The sequence below is a fragment of the Malus sylvestris genome, chromosome 11 (genome assembly GCF_916048215.2).
Source record: "Malus sylvestris chromosome 11, drMalSylv7.2, whole genome shotgun sequence".
NCBI lineage: Eukaryota > Viridiplantae > Streptophyta > Magnoliopsida > Rosales > Rosaceae > Malus > Malus sylvestris.
This window is the reverse complement of record NC_062270.1, coordinates 3,754,060-3,775,967: the sequence shown is the minus strand read 5'-3', so window position 1 is coordinate 3,775,967 and position 21,908 is coordinate 3,754,060. Positions and strand designations below refer to the sequence as shown.

Sequence of the window (21,908 nt, the reverse complement as noted above, 5' to 3'; positions counted from 1 at the left end):
ATTTTGTTACCGATGATTTTTTTTATTGATATAATGTGATGATTTCTCTTGACAAATACAGGTGCTTGAAAAATTTCAACTCTGCAAGTTGGAAAAAAAAGGAGGGTTTCAAAATACTGTGCTTTCACGCTTTGGCGTCTTTGTCTTTGTGTTTGAAAGATTTCTGTACTAAAGGTGAGTGAGCTAAAATTTTGGAATTGTTAAGATCAAATTTTAAGTATTTGTTTCGATTTTGTTTTATAAAGTATGAATAAACTTGGTATTTCCTTTAACTTTAAATTGAAATCCTAATTTTGATGGTTTGTTCATAATTAATGTTTGTTATGTTTTTTTGCTGTGTGATTTATGTGTTAATATTTTTTTCACTTTTTTTTTCTTTTTTTTTCCCATCTTTTTTGCAGCTCTTCGCTTTTCCTCATAACAATTTGTTTTCAACATGTCTAAAAGATCTATAAATGCGTTGGTCAATGATGATAACAACAAAAAACAAACAAATAGTGATAATGAATATAATGTCTTGGTTCAGTGTGACCATCAGCCAAGAAAAGTGTGTAGAACCAGTTATCTTGAAAATCATGAAAACGCTGTTTTATCTCAGATTGATACATTTCTTCGAACTCCATATTTTAAACATCAGTGTAGTAGTAGTGGATCAGCTGTTGTACAATGCGATTTGAAAAATGCTAATTATGATAAAGTGCAGCATACTGCATCTGTTGAAAAAATTGTTCAGCCTTCTGATCGAAAAGGTAAAAAACCTATTAATTTGTTGGATAATTCTGATAACATGGCTGAAAAAACGATTGATCCTCAAAATTACAATCTTATGAACAAGGGCCAAGCATTCTTCCAGAAAAGCAGAACTGGTATGTTTTTTAATTTATATAAAAATATATTTCTGTTATCGTGTAAATTTATATTTAGTTTATTGCATATCTTTTCTAAGTCCTGTTTTCTTTCTTTTCTTTCCTGTGTATTTTTTTTGCAGGGGTTTTAAAAGATTATGTGGATTTTGGGGATAAGAATTATAAATGTAGTCACTGCGGTGCCTATTTTTGGTTGAAAGAGTCTCTTAAGCAAGTATGTAAAAAAGATGAACCTATTTTCACTCTTTGTTGTCAACAAGGAAAAATTGCTTTTCCAAATCCAAAACCAACACCGCCTTTTTTAGAATCTTTGCTTGATCCAAATGGTGGTCCAAAAAGTTTATCATTTCGAGAAAATATTAGAGCTTACAATTCTATGTTTTCATTTACTTCGATGGGAGCCAAAATTGATCACTCAATTAATGATGGTTCAGGTCCTTATATTTTCAAAATTAGTGGTCAAGTTTGCCATTTGATGGGATCTCTGTTGCCTGCTGACAATGAGTGTCCAAAATTTGCACAATTATATGTCTATGATACATACAATGAAGTACAAAATCGATTGAAGGCTTTTGAATCTGATGGAAATAATAGAAAGCTTGATCCAAAAATTGTTGAAGGTTTGATTAAGATGTTTGATATGTCAAATGAGTTAGTTAAGCTTTTTCGAACAGCAAGAGATAAGTTTGAAACTAATAGACTCACTTCTTTGAAAATGAGATTATCAGCAAGAGAAACAACAGATGGTAAACAATATGACCAACCAACAAGTGATGAAATAAGTGGTCTGATAGTTGGTGATATAGGACTTGCTGATTCTAATAGAGATATTATTATTGAGTCTAAAAGTGAAGGATTAAAGCGTGTTACAAAATTAAATCCAAAATTTATGTCTTTGCAATATCCTCTTCTTTTCCCATACGGTGAAGATGGTTATAGACCTGATTTAAAATGGAACAAAAATTATAAGGGTTCAGAGACTAAAAGACAAAGGATACCCATGAGAGCTTTTATAGCGTATCAAATTCAAGAACGAGAACCATGCTTAACAACATTGTTAAAAGGGGGGAGACTTTTTCAACAATATTTGGTTGATTCTTATGCAACACTTGAAGAAGATAGGTTAGATTACATTAGGCAAAACCAAAAAAATTTAAGAAGTGAAGTTTACAAAGGAATTTATGATGCGATGTCAAGGGGTGATAATGATGCAAACAATTTGGGACAAAAAATTGTATTGCCTGCTTCATACACAGGGAGTCCTAGATATATGATTAATAATTATCAAGATGCAATGGCTATTTGCAGAGAATATGGACATCCTGATTTATTCATAACATTCACATGCAATATAAAGTGGCCAGAAATCATAAGAGAATTTCAGAAAAAACCAGGATTCAAACCTGAAGATAGGCCTGATATAATTTCCAGAGTATTTAAAATGAAACTCGATGATATGCTTCACTTTATAAAATCTGGAAAACCTTTTGGAGAAGTTGAAGCAAGTAAGTCTCTAAGAGTCCTTCTTTTCCTTTATTAATGTTTATTTATTTTTCTCTGACCTAACATAATTTTTTTTCTCTGTTTGTTTGTTTTCTTTTATTTTTCTTATAAACAGATGTTTGCACGATTGAATTTCAAAAAAGAGGTTTGCCTCATTCTCATATATTAATATGGTTAAAATCAAACTTCAAGTGTCATTCCTCATGTGATATAGATTCTATTATTTCAGCTGAAATACCGGATAAAATTGTTAATCCAAAGCTTTATGAAATTGTTAATCAATTTATGATTCATGGTCCATGTGGTCACATTAATTCAAAGTCTCCTTGCATGCGAGAAAATAAGTGTTCAAAAAATTTTCCAAAACCATATAAAAATGAAACACTATTTGAGCCTAATGGTTTTCCAATTTATAAGCGTTGTGACGATGATACAAAATTTTTCATAAAAAATGGCATCAAAATTGATAATAGCTTTGTTGTTCCTTATAATGCAGAACTACTTTTGAGATACAATGCTCATATAAATGTTGAATCATGTTGTCAATCTATGCTTATAAAGTATTTGTTCAAATATATTAATAAAGGTTCAGATAGAGCACGGTTACTTCTTCAAGAAGATTCAAATGATGAAATATTAGCATATCTCAATTGTAGATACATATCACCATATGAGGCTGTTTGGAGATTGTTCCAATATTCAATACATTATAGAGAACCTTCTGTTGAGCGATTACCTGTCCATTTACCATTAGAACAAAACATTGTTTTCAGTGGTAATCAATCATTGGAATCAATTATTAATCAAAGAGCTTCTGAACATACTATGTTAACAGCTTGGTTTGAAGCAAATAAAATTTATAATGAATCACGCTTGCTAACTTATGCTCAGATGCCATCCAAGTTTTTATATGATGGACGACAGAAGTTTTGGAAGCCAAGGAAACGCAAAGGATCAATTGGTAGGATAGCATATGTGCACCCTGCATCTGGTGAGTTATATTATTTAAGAATGCTTTTAAATTTGAAAAAAGGTGCATTGAATTTTGATGATATCAAAACTGTTAATGGTGTTCTCCATTCTTCATATCAAGCTGCATGTAAATCATTAGGATTATTAGGTGATGATAAAGAATGGTTAGATGCTTTATCAACTGCTACACATGTTGCATCATCTCCTCAGTTAAGACAATTATTTGTTACAATAGTTTTGTTTTGCGATGTTGCAAATCCTGAAATTCTTTTTGATACTCATTGGAAAAATATGTATGACGATATTTTATACAAGCTGCAAAAAACTTTTGCAATTCCTAATATGATTGTTCCGGAAGATGAACTAAAAAATTCTGTCTTATTTGAGCTAGAATTACTTTTTAACAATGCATCTAGCTCTTTGCAAAAACATTGTTTGCCAATGCCTGATGAAAAAAAGATGCTAGAAATAAAAAATAAACTTTTAAGAGAAGAATTAAATTATGATTGTCAAGAATTATATAGAAAACATGAAATATTGAAATCACAACTTAATGAAGAACAAAAATATGTATATGATACTGTTATAGATACTGTAAATACAAGAAAACAAGGATTATTTTTTGTCTATGGCCATGGAGGTACTGGAAAAACATTTTTATGGGATACAATTATAAGTAAGCTTAGATCTGAAGGCAAAATTGTTTTAGCTGTGGCATCATCAGGAATAGCATCATTATTATTACCAAATGGTAGAACAGCTCACTCTAGGTTTAAAATTCCGTTGGTTATTACTGATACATCAATTTGTCCAATAAAGAAAAAAACTCATCTTGCCACATTAATTGAAAAAACTGATTTGATTATATGGGATGAGGCACCTATGAATCATAAATATTGTTTTGAAGCATTGGATAAATCACTTTCTGATATTCTATCACATTTACATGCTCCGAATAACATTGTTCCATTTGGTGGTAAACCCCTTTTATTAGGAGGTGATTTTCGACAAATATTACCTGTTATTCCTGGAGCAAACAAAGAAGATATAATAAATGCTTCTTTAAACAATTCTTATTTGTGGCCACATTTTAAAATTTTTCGTTTAAAAGAAAATATGAGGTTGTTAAGAAATGATATAAGCATTGATGAAAAACAAAAAATCAAAGATTTTGCAAATTGGATTTTAAAAGTAGGTGATGGAGAAATTGATAACATAGATGCACTAAATGATTCAAATGACATTGATACATCTGTGATTGAAATACCTAAAGATTTAATAATCCATTCTTCCACAAACCCAATTGCTGCAATCTTTTGTGCAACTTTTCCCAATTTTGAAAATTCTTTTGACGATTTTGTATATCTAAGAGAACGAGCTATTATTACACCTCGAAACACAACTGTGTCGGATGTAAATGATTATATAACTAATTTATTACCTAGAGAACATCATACATTTTTAAGTTATGATTCTTTGTGTTCTTCAAATGGAAATTTTGAAAATCTTGAAACAATGTATCCTACAGAATTTTTAAACAAACTTGATTTCAACGGTTTGCCTACACACAATCTCATTTTAAAAGTGTGAATGCCAATTATGTTATTACGAAATTTAAACCAATCTTTGGGTTTATGCAATGGAACTAGATTGATTGTGACACAATTATTTGATAGAATTATTGAGGCTAAAATTCTTGCTGGAACTAATATTGGTCACAAAGTTTTCATTCCAAGAATCACTCTTGCAGCAACTGAAAGCAAATGGCCTTTTATTTTCAAAAGACGCCAATTTCCAGTTAGACCATGTTATGCAATGACCATTAATAAAAGCCAAGGACAATCTTTGAAACAAGTTGGATTATATCTTCCTGAACCTGTTTTTACTCATGGTCAATTATATGTTGCATTATCTAAAGTTACATCAAGAAAAGGTTTAAAAATATTGATAGGAAATGGAGAAAACAATTTAAACAATTATACAAAAAATATAGTATTTAAAGACGTGTTACAAAATTTACAATAATTTGTTTATAATCATGAGTACATATTGAGCAATTTATATAGTTATCATTTGATCACCTTCTTTTGTTAAATACTTTCTTACTGCTACATTAATATTCTTACCCACTTTTGTTCAACCAAATGCAGGTTACCTTCATTGGAACTACTGTTTTTAGTTTGCTTACATAGGAAATAAATGCTGCAATTGCACATTTATTTTAATTATGGTAAAGCCTCAAAACTATTCCATCTGCCTATCCTATTTTTTAATATTTCCTTAAACATATAGTATATATCCATTTCCAATTTTCTACCTAAATTAAAAAAAGAATTCAAACATTTTCAAAGAGATTAAACATGTTCTAATAAACAAAGTTTTTACAATTGCTTTTTCAATGTATAGTGAGATGTTAACCTCTTCCTCCGCAGATTCAATGAAAAGAAGACACATGACAAATTCAACAACCAAGTTGCAGCTACAACAAATATGTTAAGCACAGTATAAAAGCAAAGATTATTAGGTATGGCCTAAATCCTCAACTACAATGGAATGACTTAATGGTATGTTTTTCTTAACTTTCTTTTCTTTGCTGATTCCCGTTTAAATTCAATATTTACTAACCTTTCTCTTCAGAGGAATTCGTTGCTACCAATGTATGTATATACAAACGATCTTCGTTTTTACCTAATCTGAATACATAGCTTATTCCTTGCTTGACCATTGATGAGTTAAGGGGGACATATGTACAAAGTATATCTTCAATCAGAACATCTTCATCTATACTTTTGTATGTCCAACTCAAACCTCTCATTAGACAACCAACCAATTAGCCATGTGTTCACAATACGTCAAAAGGAGAAAGTTTTTGTGTATAAATTGGTAGCAACCAATTCCTCTGAAGAGAAAAGATGGAAGTGATGATTATTTCTCCAAATGATGAAGGCTGAAATAACTCAGCATACTTTGTCTCTATATTACAAAGAGGCATCTAACTAGCTATATCTGATCCATCTTTTTACATGTTTCACTTCACTTTTACAGATAAAATACTAATGAATTAACTCTTGATTAACAATGTCATTGTTTAAATTATTTCAAGTGTTGCTTTTATTCAACCTGTTTGAATTTTGCCATTTACACACTCCTATAGGATTTTGGATTTGTGTGAATTTTCAAGATTTTCCTTGGCTTCAATTTTTCTTTTTCAATCTGTCTATCATGTTTCCATTGACCATTTCATCATTTTCGCCCCACAGTAAAATTACAATTATCAATATGGATCCTACCAACAATGCATTGCCATATCGTTTTCATTTTTTTCCTGTTTTGTTATTTGTAGTTTTCGTTGTGTGATTAGTATGAGGAAAATCATATAAGATTTTGGTTTTTTGTGGGTTTTCAACTTTTTTCATGGCTTTTTGACCATTTGATTCTTTTTGGCTCCAAAGAAAATTACAGTTCTCGATTTGCATTCTTCCAAGGGTGCATAACCGTATCCTTTTCTCATTTTTGTTTCTGTTTTTCTGTTGTTTCTAATTTGCTGTGTAGCATTCTATTCCATGTACAAAGTTGAGCCTTTAATAAATTTAGTTATGAATGTTTTGTAAACATGGAAGACCTTATAAAACTCAATCATGTGATGGTGGAGCACTCTTTTGCTCCCAATTGAGGTTAGTGTTCTTTATTGACTCTATAAAAGTTCAATGGTTGGATAAAGTAAACAGAAGATTTTTTTTGGGTTTGTGAATGAACAAGGAAAACAACGGAAATATAGGAACTTATATTAGACTCTCAAAAATTTTCTTTAAAACATAGGTCAATTTTCTGTTTACTAACATCATAATACCTCTTCCTCTATTTGAATTTAATCCCTTTGTTCTCATTTTCTATACAAATGGTTCTGCACCTTTCATTCAAACTTGATCATTCTATAAATATCTATATTATTTTATCCTTTTGAAACATATTTTCTCATACATTTTCTAATCCCGCAGCAACGCGCGGGCACTATTTCTAGTGAATAACTAATTATTGACTAAAAGACTTCTTATGCTATAATCTCTCACTAAAATTTTCTCCTTTTTATTTTCATTTATTTTCCAAACGAAAAACAAAAATGTCTCTCAATTTTATTTCAATAAATAATAAAGAAACCTTAGTACATCATTCAAATTCTCAGCAATAAGGACAATCCCCAGGTTGGAAAAATATAATATAGTCGACTTTGTTCCCTAAAGGCTTTTTTTACATCTTTTAATCTACCTAATTAAGACATGACAAAAATTTTCCAGGCTTATTCAATATAATTGAATAGTAAAAACTTTTCCATGCTTTTTTCAGTATAATCGAATAGACATGAATACGTTCTATTTGATTATCTTTAATAGGCATGACATAACTTTTACAATTAAATGGAGGTTTGTTATGTACATTATTAGCTGGAAACATGAATCTTTGCACAAACAAGTTATTATAGAAATAGATAATTGCACGAACTGCTTTCATAGAATATTCTCAGTAAGTGAAATGCACATATGAAACAATTACAGTCGAAGACTCACAGATTTCAAAGAGATTGCTTCATACCAAAGGAAAATTGAGATAAATAGCGTTACTATTGACAATTCATTCTTTAATAAATATTCAATTGAAGAAGAAACAACAAAAGCAAAGAGAAAACGTAGAATCGACAAAAGCAAAGAGAAAAAGTTGATGGGAAGCAATGCAAAAAAATACAATCATCGTTGTTTAGGGCTGCACAAGTCTTTACCGTTTCCTACTATATACAGGTCACCACCATTTCTTAAGTCTAGGGTTTTGATTTTTTAGTTTATTTGCATTTTAAATTTGAGGGTATTTGCGTCTACTTAAATGAGATTTTGTATATATTTGAAAGTTTTTATAAAAACTGACATTTTTAAAATTAAAGGTTAATTTTTTGCTATATTTGATCAATACCCAAAAGTAAGTGTAGATATATTGTTTGTTAAAAATAAATAAATAAATAAATAACAGTTAAAACATGGGCAAAAATATCAATTCAGAATCATTTTAAATATTTTTATTTAAAATTAAACACAAATAGTACTTGATAAAAATTAATTGTACTATGTACGATAAATAGACACGATTCACGAATCTCTATGATCCTCATCAAAAAGATCCTGAGAGGATCTGGTTGAACAAAACATCTGATTATGTTATTGTAGGCAACGGTATTTTGGGGATCTAGTGTTTTCTCGGAAACTCATTATAGTATGCTCAATTTCGAGCATTTCCCACTTCTCATTTTTAAATTTTTCTTAATTCTTTTCTTTTTTTTCAATTTTATCTACTCAGCTAAAACATCTCACTTTTGGGATTCAATTAAATGTATAATAATTTCAAGGGAAATTTTATTTAAACCTATACAACTTCTTTTTACACCCAACTTAAAATTTTGAATGTTAATTGTCTATTTTATCCTATTGCATAATTACTATTAAGTACAAAATAAAATTAATAATAAAACTCAAATTTATCAATAAACCCAAACAATATAATTAAACCGTACATTAACTTAGCTTAGACTTACAGTTTGAGGCCAATGGGGTTTTTTAGGGCTGGGTTCGGTTCTAATCGGTTCGGTTTTTTGCCAAAACCGAAACCAAACCGAAATTTCGGTTCGGTTCGGTTCGGCCCAAATTTTTTTCGGTTCGGTTTTTTCGGTTCGGTTTCGGTTTTTTTTTTTTTTTTTTTTTCCTCCAACAAATGCAAAACAACCCCAACATAAGATAGACCCATCAAGAATGCAAATAGAAGTGCATAAACATAAGATAGACCCATCAAGATGTGCTTAACAGGTAATTTAATGTCAATGGGAAGTCCATCATCCCTTTGGTTATAAAGTTTACCATCAGAAGGAGGTGCAAATACTACAGAAGAAGAAATGGTAATGTCAATCATCTTGCCACTACTACAAATCCTCACCAATGCAATCTAAAATATATTTCAAATTTCAACCAAATAATCTAAAATTTCAACCAATTAATCTGATAAGAAATGAAATGGTAATGTCAATCATCTTGCCACTGTTGATAGATTACTAAATTTTGGTAGTGGCAACCATAAAAGCAATGAATTCCTCTGCAATTAAAGCAAGTGCAAGGGGTGATCATATGTCAAATCCTCATGTGTTTCCTCAAGCCTTCCCATCCGCTTAAACTACTTTAGTCTGCATCATAACTACAGCCTAAAGAACATAGCAAGAACACGGTACATCACTTTCAAAACAAACACTACACATAGAATGTGGATAACCACTTACTGCCAGTTTCAAGTTCAATAATAGATAGATTGTTAAGCAAAAATCTCTTCGGAACCAAGGAATGCTAAGCAAGCAACTCGAGATGACCAAGAAAAGAACAAGAGAAACAACAAACAACCACACAAAAGAGAACATAAATCAAACTTTAATTCATTAATAACAAATATTCTTAAGTCTGACAACCAATTCAAGTTCAACAGCAGATCAGCTAAAACAAAAATATCTTCTTAAAAGTTGATGAGAACTCAGAAACCACTACTACTAGTACTTATCTTGGGCCAAATCATCGACTCCTGGAATGTTTGAATATCAGCCACTTAACGGTACTGCAAACAAAAAGTTCGAAAAATGAAACCCAATTACATTGTGGAAACGGTGTAATCTCAGCTCAGTAAACGGAATCAGAACACGATCAGTAGCTAAGGGTTCTCGAAGCCTTTACCTTGATGAAGCCGATTTCCTTGGCATTGCTGCAGAAGCACTGCCTGCAGCACATGAGGCCGTACTTCTTGATCAAACCATGAGGGTTTCCACACACGCAACTTGCAGGTCGCTGTGAAGGAAAAAGACGAAGCGGAAGAGCGGCGGAGTTGGGAAGGAAGGAGAGAGGGTCCAGAGTACAGAGGAGAGGGATAAGGGAAAAGGGTCGCGCCGTCGTGGGTTAGGGTTACACTGGAGGAGAAGAGGCAGGGAACGAGAGAGACAGAGCGAGAGAGAGATGAGGCTCGGCTGCGCTGGGTTAGGGTTACACTGGAGGAGAAGAGGCAGGGAACGAGAGAGAGAGGAAGGGAATGAAACATCAATCTGAAAAGGTATGGCTGCTAGTGGCTAGGGTTAAAGGGTTTTGTTAAGTTCTCCAAAAAAAATTAAAAAACATCTCAGACATCCTAGAGGTTCGAACCCGTGTGTTGGGGCTTGAAAAAGTTCACCGAAACCAACTTAGCAACAAGGTATGTTTTGTTATGATTGTATGACTAAACTATTTATAATATTTAAAAAAATAATTAAATATATATATATATATATATCGGTTCGGTTCGGTTCGGTTTCCGAACCTCAACAACCGAAACCGAACCGGTCAGATTCGGTTCGGTTCGGTTTGACAGTTTCAGTTCGGTGTTTTTTCGGTTCGGTTTTTTTCGGCCTCGGTTCGGTTTGGTTTTCGGTTTTTTGAACCCACCCCTAGGGTTTTTCAAGCAAAAATAGTATCTCTTCCATATGCTCTTGATTCTTCCACATGTTTTTGTCGACTTTATGGGGAGGTTCACTATCCAATTCACTGACTAACAATCTCTCCTCGCTTAAAAATTAAACCCATTCGATTCATTCACTATGCAAGATATTGAATTTTTTAGATTGCAAGCAAAAAATTGGAAAAAGTTGATCACTTTAGCAAAAATATGTAAAATCTTCAAAAGGGTTTTGAAATTACGATGACCTTGAGCCGCCGGAGAGTGGCGGAGCAAGTCGGCGGTGAAGGATCGAATCTCGGCTGAGAGGCGAGCGATGTCGTTTGAGAGGGGGGAATTGGTATGTGTCGTAGTAGGAAGCGAGAAAAGCCCTGGTTATTGGTACTATACCCTCCGTGGAAGCCATTTTTACTTGGGAGCAAGACCAGTCCAACGCCATCTCCCTTTACCTATCTTTCTCTCTCCATCTTTCTCTCTCTAACTTTTCTGTGTTCGTCGGCAACATGAAGAGGGGAAGAGGAAGAAGGAAGTTACAGTGGAATAACGGATTCACGGATTCAATCTTACATCTGTTGAAGAATCAATGAGCTTATTTGGTGATAGCTATTCAGTAGTCAAGTGGCACAGCCGGCAACTTTTGAGTTAAAAATTTAATGGGAGTAAAAATAAATCCACATATTGAATTGGGTTTATGAGGGTATATTAGGTATTAAATTTGAGTTTAAAGAGATATTAATAGTTTAGTTAAAAATCAAATAAATTAAAAGAGTAAATTGGGTATATAAATATGTTAGATGAGTTTAAATAAAATTTCCCTAACTTCAATTCAAATTAGTGCTCAGTTCAAACATAAAGCATGTCAAGCGGTAAAATATAAAAACTTGTGATTATTGAAATTGAGTGTTAGTATCTTGGAGAAAACGTTACGCCATTGTTTTGGTGAGAAAACCATGGACTTGCCTAGTGAATGTGTTCTTTGATGCTGAAATAATGTAAATGTTGTTTGGTGCTTGTTCATTCAATTGTGGTTGGAGTTTAATGGCCGAGCTTATTCAAATATTATTTTTGTTGAAGAACATTCTCGGGTGAGAGTCCCCAGTTGTCCTACATGGGTATCTATGGTCAACGAGTTCAAGTTCTTGGTTCTGTTATCATTGACGGTGAGCGTCTCCGACCTCCTTACGCATTAACAATATTTATGTTTCGGAAGGCTAACAATAGCGATTCAATGTTTTAGCATCACTATTATCCATAATAATATGAGTGGAGTTATGATTTTGCTTTGTTAGCCAACATTGGAGTTTATCTAGCTCCGACATAAACTATTCCCTCATTTTATCTTTACATTTCTTGGGAAGGGGGCTCTGGCTATTGCAAGTTTGGCTGGAGCAAATACGCATGTCCATCAGGCCGGTCAGCAACCTTTTTGGTGAAGTGGTCTGACTTGCAAGAATTTGGTAATGTTGAGTCGCCGATGTACTGTAGACTCCACCATTTTAGTTTTCATTAATACGATGTATTAGTCAAGCAACTTCATAGTTGAAGAAGCTTTTAGCTGTTTTTTTTTTATGCAATCCTCTTTCTCTCAGTTAATTAGATAGATTTCTTTATTCAATCTGCATGTTCAATAACTTAAATACAAGTGAGCACATTTAAGATACTTTCGCTAAAATTTCAATTTAAAACAATACACGAAATTGCACTACCTTCATTATCATGTGACATGCTGGTTTACATTGATGCCTTTGAATCTTTGATAGCAGGTATAGCTGATATGTGATTGTGTTTCTTCTTAGGATGCAGGCGAAGCCATCTTCGCAGCCCGTGGTCTTGTCTATACCAATCTGCCATTATGATGGTGAGCTGCTACCCTAGAGTCTCCAGTGGCGAAGCTACATAGGCGCGAGGAGTGGCGTCTGCCCCTCCCCTCGCCGGAAATCAAGCCTAGGAGCGGTGGTTCCGCCCCTCCGGTCCCGTCGGAAGTGATGAAGTTCTGTGTTTTCTGGGTTGATTGTTGCTGTGCACAGTGGCGGATTTATATAGGGACCTGGGAGGTCCCAGGACCCTTCGATGACCTTGACTCTTTGCTTGAAACTTTCCGGGGACCCCTCGTACTGGAAGAAGAAGGCATGTGCAAGCTGCAACGTCAGCGTCTTCACGAAGAAGACGACTGCACGAAGAAGAAAGGGATGTTCTTTTTTTAACCCTGGCCCAAAACGCTCGTTTTGGAAATTTGTTTTAATTTTTTAAAAAACATAAAGATTAAAACAATTGCCAAAATGTTGTCGTTAGTCCTTTTTCTGTTTTAACGCCCCAGGCCCCCCAACACGTCCCCCATAGTCCCATCCTACTTTCAACATCCCGATGCCCCCATTTTTACATGTTCACCTATTCTCCATTTCCCCAAAATTCTCAAAATTCAAGTTTGTTTATTGGTATTCTAATCTAATCTCAATTAAATTATAATATATTGATGGGGATTTATAGTCTATTATTGATAGTTTTATATTTGCATACTCATTTGATTATTGGAATTTTGTTTATTGGTTAATTGGTATGTGTTTTTTTTTATTAATAATGTATTGTAGAAATAAGAAAATAGGAGATCAATGGTTGAATGACAACTTAGTTGTTTACATTGAGAAAATATTTTTTCATGTATTGGTAATGAAGCTATCGTGGAATATTTTCAGACTATGAAATCTCATCATGGACGCTTGAATTAGGATTTCATAGCTCGTAATGTTGTTGTGCGTATGATCTATGAATGAAATGTGCTATAATTTAAAATTTAAATATTATTTTTGTCTATAAATTTTTTGACTTTTACTATTAGGACCCCCTAAGTTTAAAATCCTAGATCAGCCACTGGCATGTGCAGCTCTACTGCACGCAAGTTCCTTTTTTATTTTTGTGAAAACCAGGCCAAAACGACGTCGTTTTGGTACTGGTTAAAAAAAAATTTAAAAACTCCTTCAGTGGGACGACATGGTTTAGGTTATTGAGTTAAAAAAAATTAAATAATTAAAGGAGACCACTATCCCAGACCCTATTCTTTCCAATTTCAAAACAATCGGAGAGTAACAGCTCCCCAAATGCTAGCCGCAACATCCTGTTAGCCTTCCCTGCTTCCAAAGTTCAAGCCACCTCCCTGCACCCTGCTGCTAGCTTCCAGGGCCCATGCGCCATCCTTTGGTTTGGTTGGCCACTTCTCTCCAAATTTTTAGATGAAATCTTTAATTTCTAAATTTATATTATCCCTAACCCTAATTCATTATTTAATACAAAATGTTGTTTAATTTATATAGAATCATAGAGTAGTTGATCAACATGGTTAATGAATATTAATTATGGATTATTGATAAGAAATTCTATAATTATTGATTAATGAAATTGTTATTTAGGGTAAAAATTGATTTTTTTATATTATAGATTAATTGATTATTGATATTGATTAACTGAATTTTTGTTTATTGAATAATTTATATGATTATTAGTATTGATTGGTTTATTAGTTATTAGTTATATAGTATATTCAACTCTAAGACTAAGAATCTAAGATTTTTTTTTCTTTGCATTATACAGTTAATTAATATAAAGATATTATAATGAGCCTCTTATGCGAAATTTTTATGGTATGAAACGTTGTCGGTAACTATTGTAATGTATATTGATAAAACCATGGAAGATATTACTATAAAAGGATTTGATCGTTGTCATTTTTTTGAATCTTGCACTCTTTAAGTTCGCCCCTCCCCCTAACAAATCCTGGCTTCGCCACTGCCTAGAGTTATAAATTAGATTGGTTGCATTGCATTGCATCAATTCTCTCTGTCATGTTATCCTTCACAAGGTATTGTCCCCATCCACCTTTTGTGCTAATTTTTTTTCCTTATTTTTAGGCTTAAATGTTAAAATGGTCCTTGTGTTTTAGTCATTGAGTCAATTTAGTCCCTATGTTTTCAATTTGGCCAATTTGGTCCTTGTGTTTATCTCCGTTAGCCAATTAAGGACATTTTATCCAATTTTTGAAAAAAATATATTATAAATTATTATAAACTTATTTATAAAATTATTTATTTGATTTAAAATATTTAAAAATTAAAAAAAATATATTCTCCTCCCAACTCTCTGACCTCCTCCCTAACATTACCCCCTCTCCCTTCTATGTCACAACCTTAATCATTTTTCAGATTGGAAGTTTATCTCTTATATGTGTTATTTCTCATTGACTTTCATTTTTCTGTAAAGAGAAAGGGTAATTATATCTCATATAATTTTTCTTATGAATTTTTTAAAAGAGATTGAATGAAATGTCCTTAATTGGCTAACATGGACAAACATGATGACTAAATTAGCCAAATAAAAACACGGAGACTAAATTGGTCATATGGCTATAACACATAGACTATTTTGACATTTAAGCCTTGTATTAAATAAGCACCGAATTATTAAATCAGACCCATTTATTTTAATGTTAGGGAGGAGGTTGGAGAGTTGGGAGGAGAATTTTTTTTTATTTTTAATTTTAGTTCATTTTTAAATATTTTAAATCAAATAAATAATTTTATAAATAAGTTTATAATAATTTATAAATTTTATTTTCGAAAATTGGATAAAATGTCCTTAATTGGCTAACGGAGATAAACACAAGGACCAAATTGGCCAAATTGAAAACACAGGAACTAAATTGACCCAATGACTAAAACACAAGGACCAAATTGGCTAAATTGAAAACACATGGACTAAATTGACTTAATGATTAAAACACAAGGACGATTTTAACATTTAAGCCTTATTTTTATGCAAGATACTGAATCTGCTAAAACATCGCGACGGCAACTCAAAGAATCCATAGACGCCATATACAAAGTACTTTTTGACATGGATGTCCCTGCTGTCTCTGCCATAGACGCCATATAAAACGGAATCAACTACTCATGCTGTTGTGTCATAACTTATAACTATGAATGGATAATCAGATAAAGCATGCAAATGAAATTCATTATATTCCGTGCTTGGAGCAACTTGTTTGCTGGAATATGTTTAATTAACACGTGCATTAGGCAATAAAAATTAGAAACTAAAATAAACTTCAGGAACCTGATTAAAATATACGGCAGAGAAGAAAAGAATCGGGAAAACCAACTATGTCATGCATGCGCTCAACTACACAACATATGTCGCTGAGTTACCATGCATGGAAATTCAATATCATGAATCGTGTAACACTTGGTATTTGGGACTATGCAAAAATCGCACTTGTATGCATACAAACTTTGCCACATCCAACAAAAATGACCTTATATAAAATTACAAAACTTGCCACATCCGACAACATAACCAGGGTAACCAAATTACTTCTTAACACCAGGGTAAGAGTAGTTCCGGCTTCGGCCATACTCAAGAAGACTACCGTATGTACGATCCCACACTCCAATAAAAAGCGACTCTGTGTCCGGACTGAATGATATGCCAGATATCTCACCAAAGAAATCAATCTCCTGTTCCTTTTCATACCCACTTTTCACATCATAGACATGCACAAAATCCGCTGGCTCTGCCATCATCATATACTGACCATCGGAAGTATACCGGATTGACCGAATAGCTCCAAGGTTCCCCTTCAAAACAGCAACTGACTTGGAAAGGTTTCGAACATCCCAAATCCGGCAGGTTTTGTCCTGGTTCCCAGTAGCAAAGGTCATACCATCAGGATGCCATGCTGATGCGAAGGAGAAATCCAAGTGCCCACTTAAAGACATCACCGTCTGCAAAAGAAACTCATACAAATCAGCACACCGTCCTTTCCTAGCTCAGGAAGTCTGTCAAAGTCTGAGATACATACCTTTCCAGTTTGAGAGTTTACCAACATCCCTTCCGGATTGTCTCCAACAATCACAAGAAGTTTACCATCAGGACTCAGAGAAGTATGCTGCCAACAAAGCATAGAGGTGCCTCGAAGTTAAGTAAAACTGACTAAAAGAAGCATTAAGTGATCACAAGTAAAATGTGACCCAATGAAAATCAGCATTGGATGACATGAGGTAGACTCACATTCACAGGCCAAGGATAACGGAAATGCTTAGTAAGCTGAAATTTCTCCACGTCAAAGTCTCTGACTCCACAGTCATTATTAGAGGCTGTAAAGTGAACTGCCCCGCTGCGAAATTCAAGGGGATTATATCAGTTGGGTTCATGATTGGAATTTGGAAATGAGAAGTCCCGATCTCATGAAGGAAAAAAAAGTACCTAGGACTATCATAAATCTCAACAGCATTTGTTATTGCATTAGTTGTCCTTGAACAAAAGCTGACTCCAGGCCGATCAAGATGCTGCAGAGCAGTCAAAGATAAGATAAATCTGTCAGCATTGAGCTTTTCTCTTTATTAGTTCTTCAAAGGGAAAAAAATGAATCTAAAAGGGATCTTGTGGACACAGCCGAATGACAGAATCCATATACAGAATGTAGTCAAGTGTATCAAAGGTCTTGTCAATCATATAATGGACACTGATAGCAGAAGTTTGAAGGTTAAGTCATCCAGAAGATCCATCTGGAATGGAGTAGCACCCATAGAGCTAAAACAAAGAATAAATAACATGTGTGTTCCGGTACCACCCCTACGGTCCAGGTGAACCATGTACAAGGTCACAACTGATAAGTGCAAACCAAGCCATGTTGACACCATAAGCACAAGAGGTATGCAACTGTGCAATAAATACTCATTCATTTATTTGCTTACTTAGTTAATTCAATTATTTGTAACTCACCTTGCAAATAAGTTCACCCTGGAATCCTCCAGCAACTAGCAACTTATCTTTTACAGCAAGAGTACTAACTTGAGTCCTCGTAAATCCCTCCAAGAGACTTCCAGAATGTTTCTACATGGAAGAATGGAAAGATCAGTTCCCAAAAATGACTTGGTTATTGAACAAAAGTTATCTAAAAACACTTACCTCCGATGGTGCCACATGTCCAGAAACATTGAGAACCTCAGACTTTGTGCAACTTAATGAAGACCAATGAATGACAGAAAAATGTGACATCAGGTAGACATCATGCTTGGAAGTAGCCCAGACCAGGTTACGCAACTGCATTACCAAGCAAAGATAAACCATATGAGTCTGTCAATTGTAAGGGGCACTGCAAGCAAAAGCTCACCCCAGGTAACAAGTCAAGCCAGTAAATATAAGTCTTATCAGTTCTATGATATGCGATTGAGAAAATTTCATCCAAAGATTTACAAACAACAACAACAAAGCCTTATCCCACTAAGTGTGGTGTATGCAGAAAATAGCCAAGAAGTAATAAGGCAAGCTTGCACCCAGCACACCTGAAAATGAAGAATGGTTGATTTCACTGATCTAGTACTTCGTCTGAACTCATAATATACAGATCCTTTCTTTGTATCTTTGCAATCCTGTATACCAAAGAGGAAAAAGTCAACATCAAGTTACTCTTCCCAGTTCAAATTGACACTTCAGCATCGATCAAGTATACAACAACAACAAAGCCTTTTCCCACTAAGTGGGGTTGGCTGTATGAATCCTAGAATGTCATTGCACTCGGTTCTGTGCCACGTCTAGCATCGATCAAGTATATAACAAATAAAAAAAAAAGTGGAAAACAGTGGTTATTTACCTTCCCTGATCCTTCTCCAGAATTAGGAATACTCTCATAATTCTTGTATTGTTCAAACCTAGTATGTCGGTATTTCTCTCTAGTAATGCTAAGTCTATCCCAAGGAATGCCTTGGATGTCTTTTCCTTTTCCTGCTTGAGCAGCAGTTGTATCAGCTACTTTACTATTCTGCACAAGATCCACATATTAGTCCCAGCTATACAAAACTAACCACAGTTAACATGAAAAGTGAAATGCTCCTACCAACTTTGAATAATTTGAATGCATAAAAGACATATCGTAAAATTGTGTTATACATAAATAGTTTCTTAAAGCAGTGAATATTTGACAAATCTAGTAAGACATGCAAGTATATCACAAACCGAGTAGTCATATTCATCAACATCAGAATCTGAGCCGCCCATTTCTCTACCGCGAAATTCATCATCCATATCATCGTCTACATCTTCCATTTCGTATTCATCCTCCACATAACCAGCGTAATGGGACATATTCTTCCCAACAATGCCACAACTAGCACCAACAAAAGTTCAAGCCAGTTACTTAAGAATTAGCATACAAATCAACACTATAGATCAACATATATTGCAAACACCAAGATGTGAACAGGTTGACCTTCTAACTTGATGAATAAATAATTACATAACAAAGAAAAAAAAAAGGAATCAACTACTCATGTTGTTGTATCATTACTTATAACTATGAATGAATAATCAGATAAAACATGCAAATGAAATTCATGATATTCCATGCTTGGAGCAACTTGTTTCAGGAATATGTTTAATCAACGCGTGCATTAGCCAATAAAAATTTTGAAACTAAAATAAACTCCAAAAACCTGATTAAAATATAAGGCTGAGAAGAAAAGAATCAGAAAAACCATAACAACCATATCGATGTTCACACAATAAGAATCACAACAAGAAGGGAGAATGAAAACAACTATGTCATGCATGCGCTCGACTACACAACATATGTTACTGAGTTACCATGTATGGAAATTCAATATCATGAATCGTGTAACACTTAGTATCTCAGACTATGCAAAAATGGCACTTGTAGACATACAAATTTGCCACATCCAACAAAAATGATCTCCTTATATAAAATTACAAAACTTACCAGGGTGACCAAATTACTTCTTAACACCTAAAAATTAAAACATTAATTTTGGCGGCATCATTGATAACATACCCTTATTAAAATAAAATAAAAACAAAAGGTGAAATTCTGAAAGTAAATTGGAACAATATTTACCCTTAGACCATCTCCAACTCTGGGCTAAAAGCCAAATTACCCCCCCAAACACTCTCCAACCCATACTAAAATTTTAGGCTAAATGCCAAATGCTATCTCTGGGCCAAATACCCCCAAGCTTTCCCCCCGGGCTAAATGTGAAATGTTTATCGGAATTTAAATATTTTTAGATTAAAATGTTTATAAAATTAATTTACAATAATCTACATATTTAAAAAAAAAAATTGATTTAAGAAAAAAATTTAGGCTAATTTCATTCTTTAATAATTCCGGGCTAAAATTTTAGGGTAGAAGGGTTGAAGCAGAAAAGATGTTTCTGGGTTAAAAGCTAAATTTTTCGGGCTAAAAAATTTGGCTTTTAACCCAAGGGTTGGAGATGGTCTTACCCCCAATCAAATATAAAAATAAAAATAAAAGTAAATTGGGGGAAAACAACTACAGAATAATCAAAAGAGAGAAGACACCAATCAGAAAAACCCTAAAATTCACAATTGGGAATCGAAATTCACACAAAAAGGAACAATATTTAAACAGAAAAAAAGAAACTTTCACCTTTCGTTGTTCGGATCTGGAAATCCCAAATTGAGAAACCGAAAGAGAGTAACGTTGAAGAGAACCTTACGAAAAGGACGGGCTTTCTTTGTTGTGTGCGTATTCGTATTTCTACCGTATTTGTATCGTATTTGATGTATTTTTATGCGCTTAATCGGCTGCATTTTTTAACAACCGTCTATTTTCTATTCTGTACCAGGGATTTTTGTTTCTTTTGATAGAAAGGTATATTTACAATTTTTATAGAGGATTCGGTTTGAAACTATTATAATAATATAGAAGAAGTCGTGTATAGAACTGTAGATGCATTTACATTAAGTGGTTGTAAAATTAATATCGAATTCGATATTTATGAAATTCAAGTCTAAAATCTCGCATTTATAAATGAAGAATAACATCACTAAAATGTAGTACCAAGTAGCTTAGAAAAGAAAAAAAAAACATTTAGATGGTCAAGCATTTTACCATTCCGTACTACCCAAATTTCCTTCTTATATATCAAAAGAATAATGTTATTCACACGCTCATTCTTAATTTCCTAGACATTGGTTCCGGTTCAGTAAAGTGCTTGAACGCAAGGTTCCCTCTCCTCAGGTCACCATGTGTCCGTACCCAATTAGGCTTTTCTGGCATTGACAGGATGAGCTCTTCCGCCTCTTCCAGACACCCGGCACTCCGCGTTCTCCTTTCTATAAAACTCTTTTCAAATTAAGCCCACTTCTCTACAAATATCAAATAACCAAGCATCATTAATTGCTAGAAGAGAAATTCAAAAAGGAACAACCAAGAACTAAAAACCCAATAAACCCAAAAAGTTCACAGACATAATCAACCAATCAGATACCAAAGAACCCCAGTGGTACAAATAATAAAACATGAAATTCAAAACTTTAAACACCTGATGATGCGAAACATAGAAACAAACTTGCAGACGTATACATACATACTTACATATATATATATATAGTATATTATTGTAACGCATAGATTCTGACCTGGTAGTGAAGAACCTGCAGAGAAGATGACCTTGTGTTCGTCTGGAAATTGGAGTCGATTATTGGGTGCTCTGCCTCCAGAGCTTTCAATAGCACATTAGGAACAAAAAAAACAACAATTTCACAGATAAATTCAACTAAATTTCTCTGAGGCATTCAAGTAGCAGACCCAAATTTTCCAATTTTGCTTCGGGTTTCTTCCATTTCCCACCATCTTTATGTCTTGATTCTGACCCAAGTGATGGAATTTGTTAATTTTGAAGAGATGGAGGATGGGCCCCCACAACGAAAGCTATGAAAATATCTTGCAGTGGGTTGCTCCCCTTGAATACTTGAAGGTGAGGTCTCGAGGGATAAGTCCATGGCGAAGGCCGACGTATTGCGATTCGGAAAAACTTGCGGAGGAGCGCCTGGAGGCGGCGTTGTTGCAGGGTAAGAGCGACATGAGGGTTTTCGGAGCAGATAGACCCCGCTGGCTAAATCGGTCATTTTACTGAAAAAAGGTAAGTGCAGATTTATTTTTTGTTATAAATAAATAACAGTTAAAACGGGGGCAAAAATGTCAATCCGGTTTTCTAATATGATCATGTTTTGATCAAAACCTCCGATCATGTTATTGTA

The 21,908-nt window shown here is 33.8% G+C and overlaps 2 protein-coding genes, 1 non-coding gene and 1 pseudogene across 25 annotated transcripts in view; 2 read left to right on the top strand and 2 right to left on the bottom strand.

Annotated features, from left to right (window-relative positions):
• Positions 1-21,908, top strand: part of LOC126591269 (uncharacterized) — an 88,454-nt gene that overhangs the window by 2,119 nt on the left and 64,427 nt on the right. For 6 of the 19 annotated variants that reach the window (XM_050256906.1, XM_050256905.1, XM_050256904.1 and 3 more), the window contains 5 exons: positions 62-866; positions 989-2,371; positions 2,485-2,514; positions 3,261-3,360; positions 5,492-5,571. In XM_050256906.1, coding sequence (XP_050112863.1) covers positions 437-866; positions 989-2,371; positions 2,485-2,514; positions 3,261-3,283 — 1,866 coding nt within the window. In that variant the 5' untranslated portion in view covers positions 62-436 and the 3' untranslated portion in view covers positions 3,284-3,360; positions 5,492-5,571. Of the gene's footprint in view, positions 1-61; positions 2,372-2,484; positions 2,515-3,260; positions 3,361-5,491; positions 5,572-5,773; positions 10,602-11,915; positions 12,299-12,637; positions 13,312-21,908 lie in introns of those variants that run through there. The other 13 variants (XM_050256907.1, XM_050256901.1, XM_050256910.1 and 10 more) reach the window with 11 other exon arrangements.
• The window catches only part of LOC126591275 (uncharacterized WD repeat-containing protein C2A9.03-like), a 101,194-nt gene that overhangs the window by 25,725 nt on the left and 53,561 nt on the right, over positions 1-21,908 (bottom strand). For 2 of the 5 annotated variants that reach the window (XR_007612323.1, XR_007612324.1), the window contains exons 1-10: positions 20,293-20,724; positions 18,846-18,996; positions 18,484-18,651; positions 18,176-18,262; positions 17,799-17,933; positions 17,613-17,723; positions 17,094-17,176; positions 16,899-17,004; positions 16,690-16,776; positions 16,144-16,612 (exon numbers count right to left, since the gene is read on the bottom strand). Coding sequence is in view for 1 of the 5 variants with exons in the window: in XM_050256924.1 (XP_050112881.1) it covers positions 16,199-16,612; positions 16,690-16,776; positions 16,899-17,004; positions 17,094-17,176; positions 17,613-17,723; positions 17,799-17,933; positions 18,176-18,262; positions 18,484-18,651; positions 18,846-18,996; positions 20,293-20,456 (1,506 nt within the window). In the remaining 4 variants the exon portion in view is untranslated. Of the gene's footprint in view, positions 1-15,935; positions 16,613-16,689; positions 16,777-16,898; positions 17,005-17,093; positions 17,177-17,612; positions 17,724-17,798; positions 17,934-18,175; positions 18,263-18,483; positions 18,652-18,845; positions 18,997-19,605; positions 19,633-20,292; positions 20,725-21,908 lie in introns of those variants that run through there. The other 3 variants (XR_007612325.1, XM_050256924.1, XR_007612326.1) reach the window with 3 other exon arrangements.
• Positions 1-21,908, bottom strand: part of LOC126591288 (uncharacterized) — a 26,122-nt pseudogene extending 4,214 nt beyond the window's left edge.
• On the top strand, positions 6,254-6,356 carry LOC126591675 (small nucleolar RNA Z103). Its single transcript, XR_007612483.1, has one exon. It is a non-coding gene; the product is annotated as a small nucleolar RNA Z103 (small nucleolar RNA).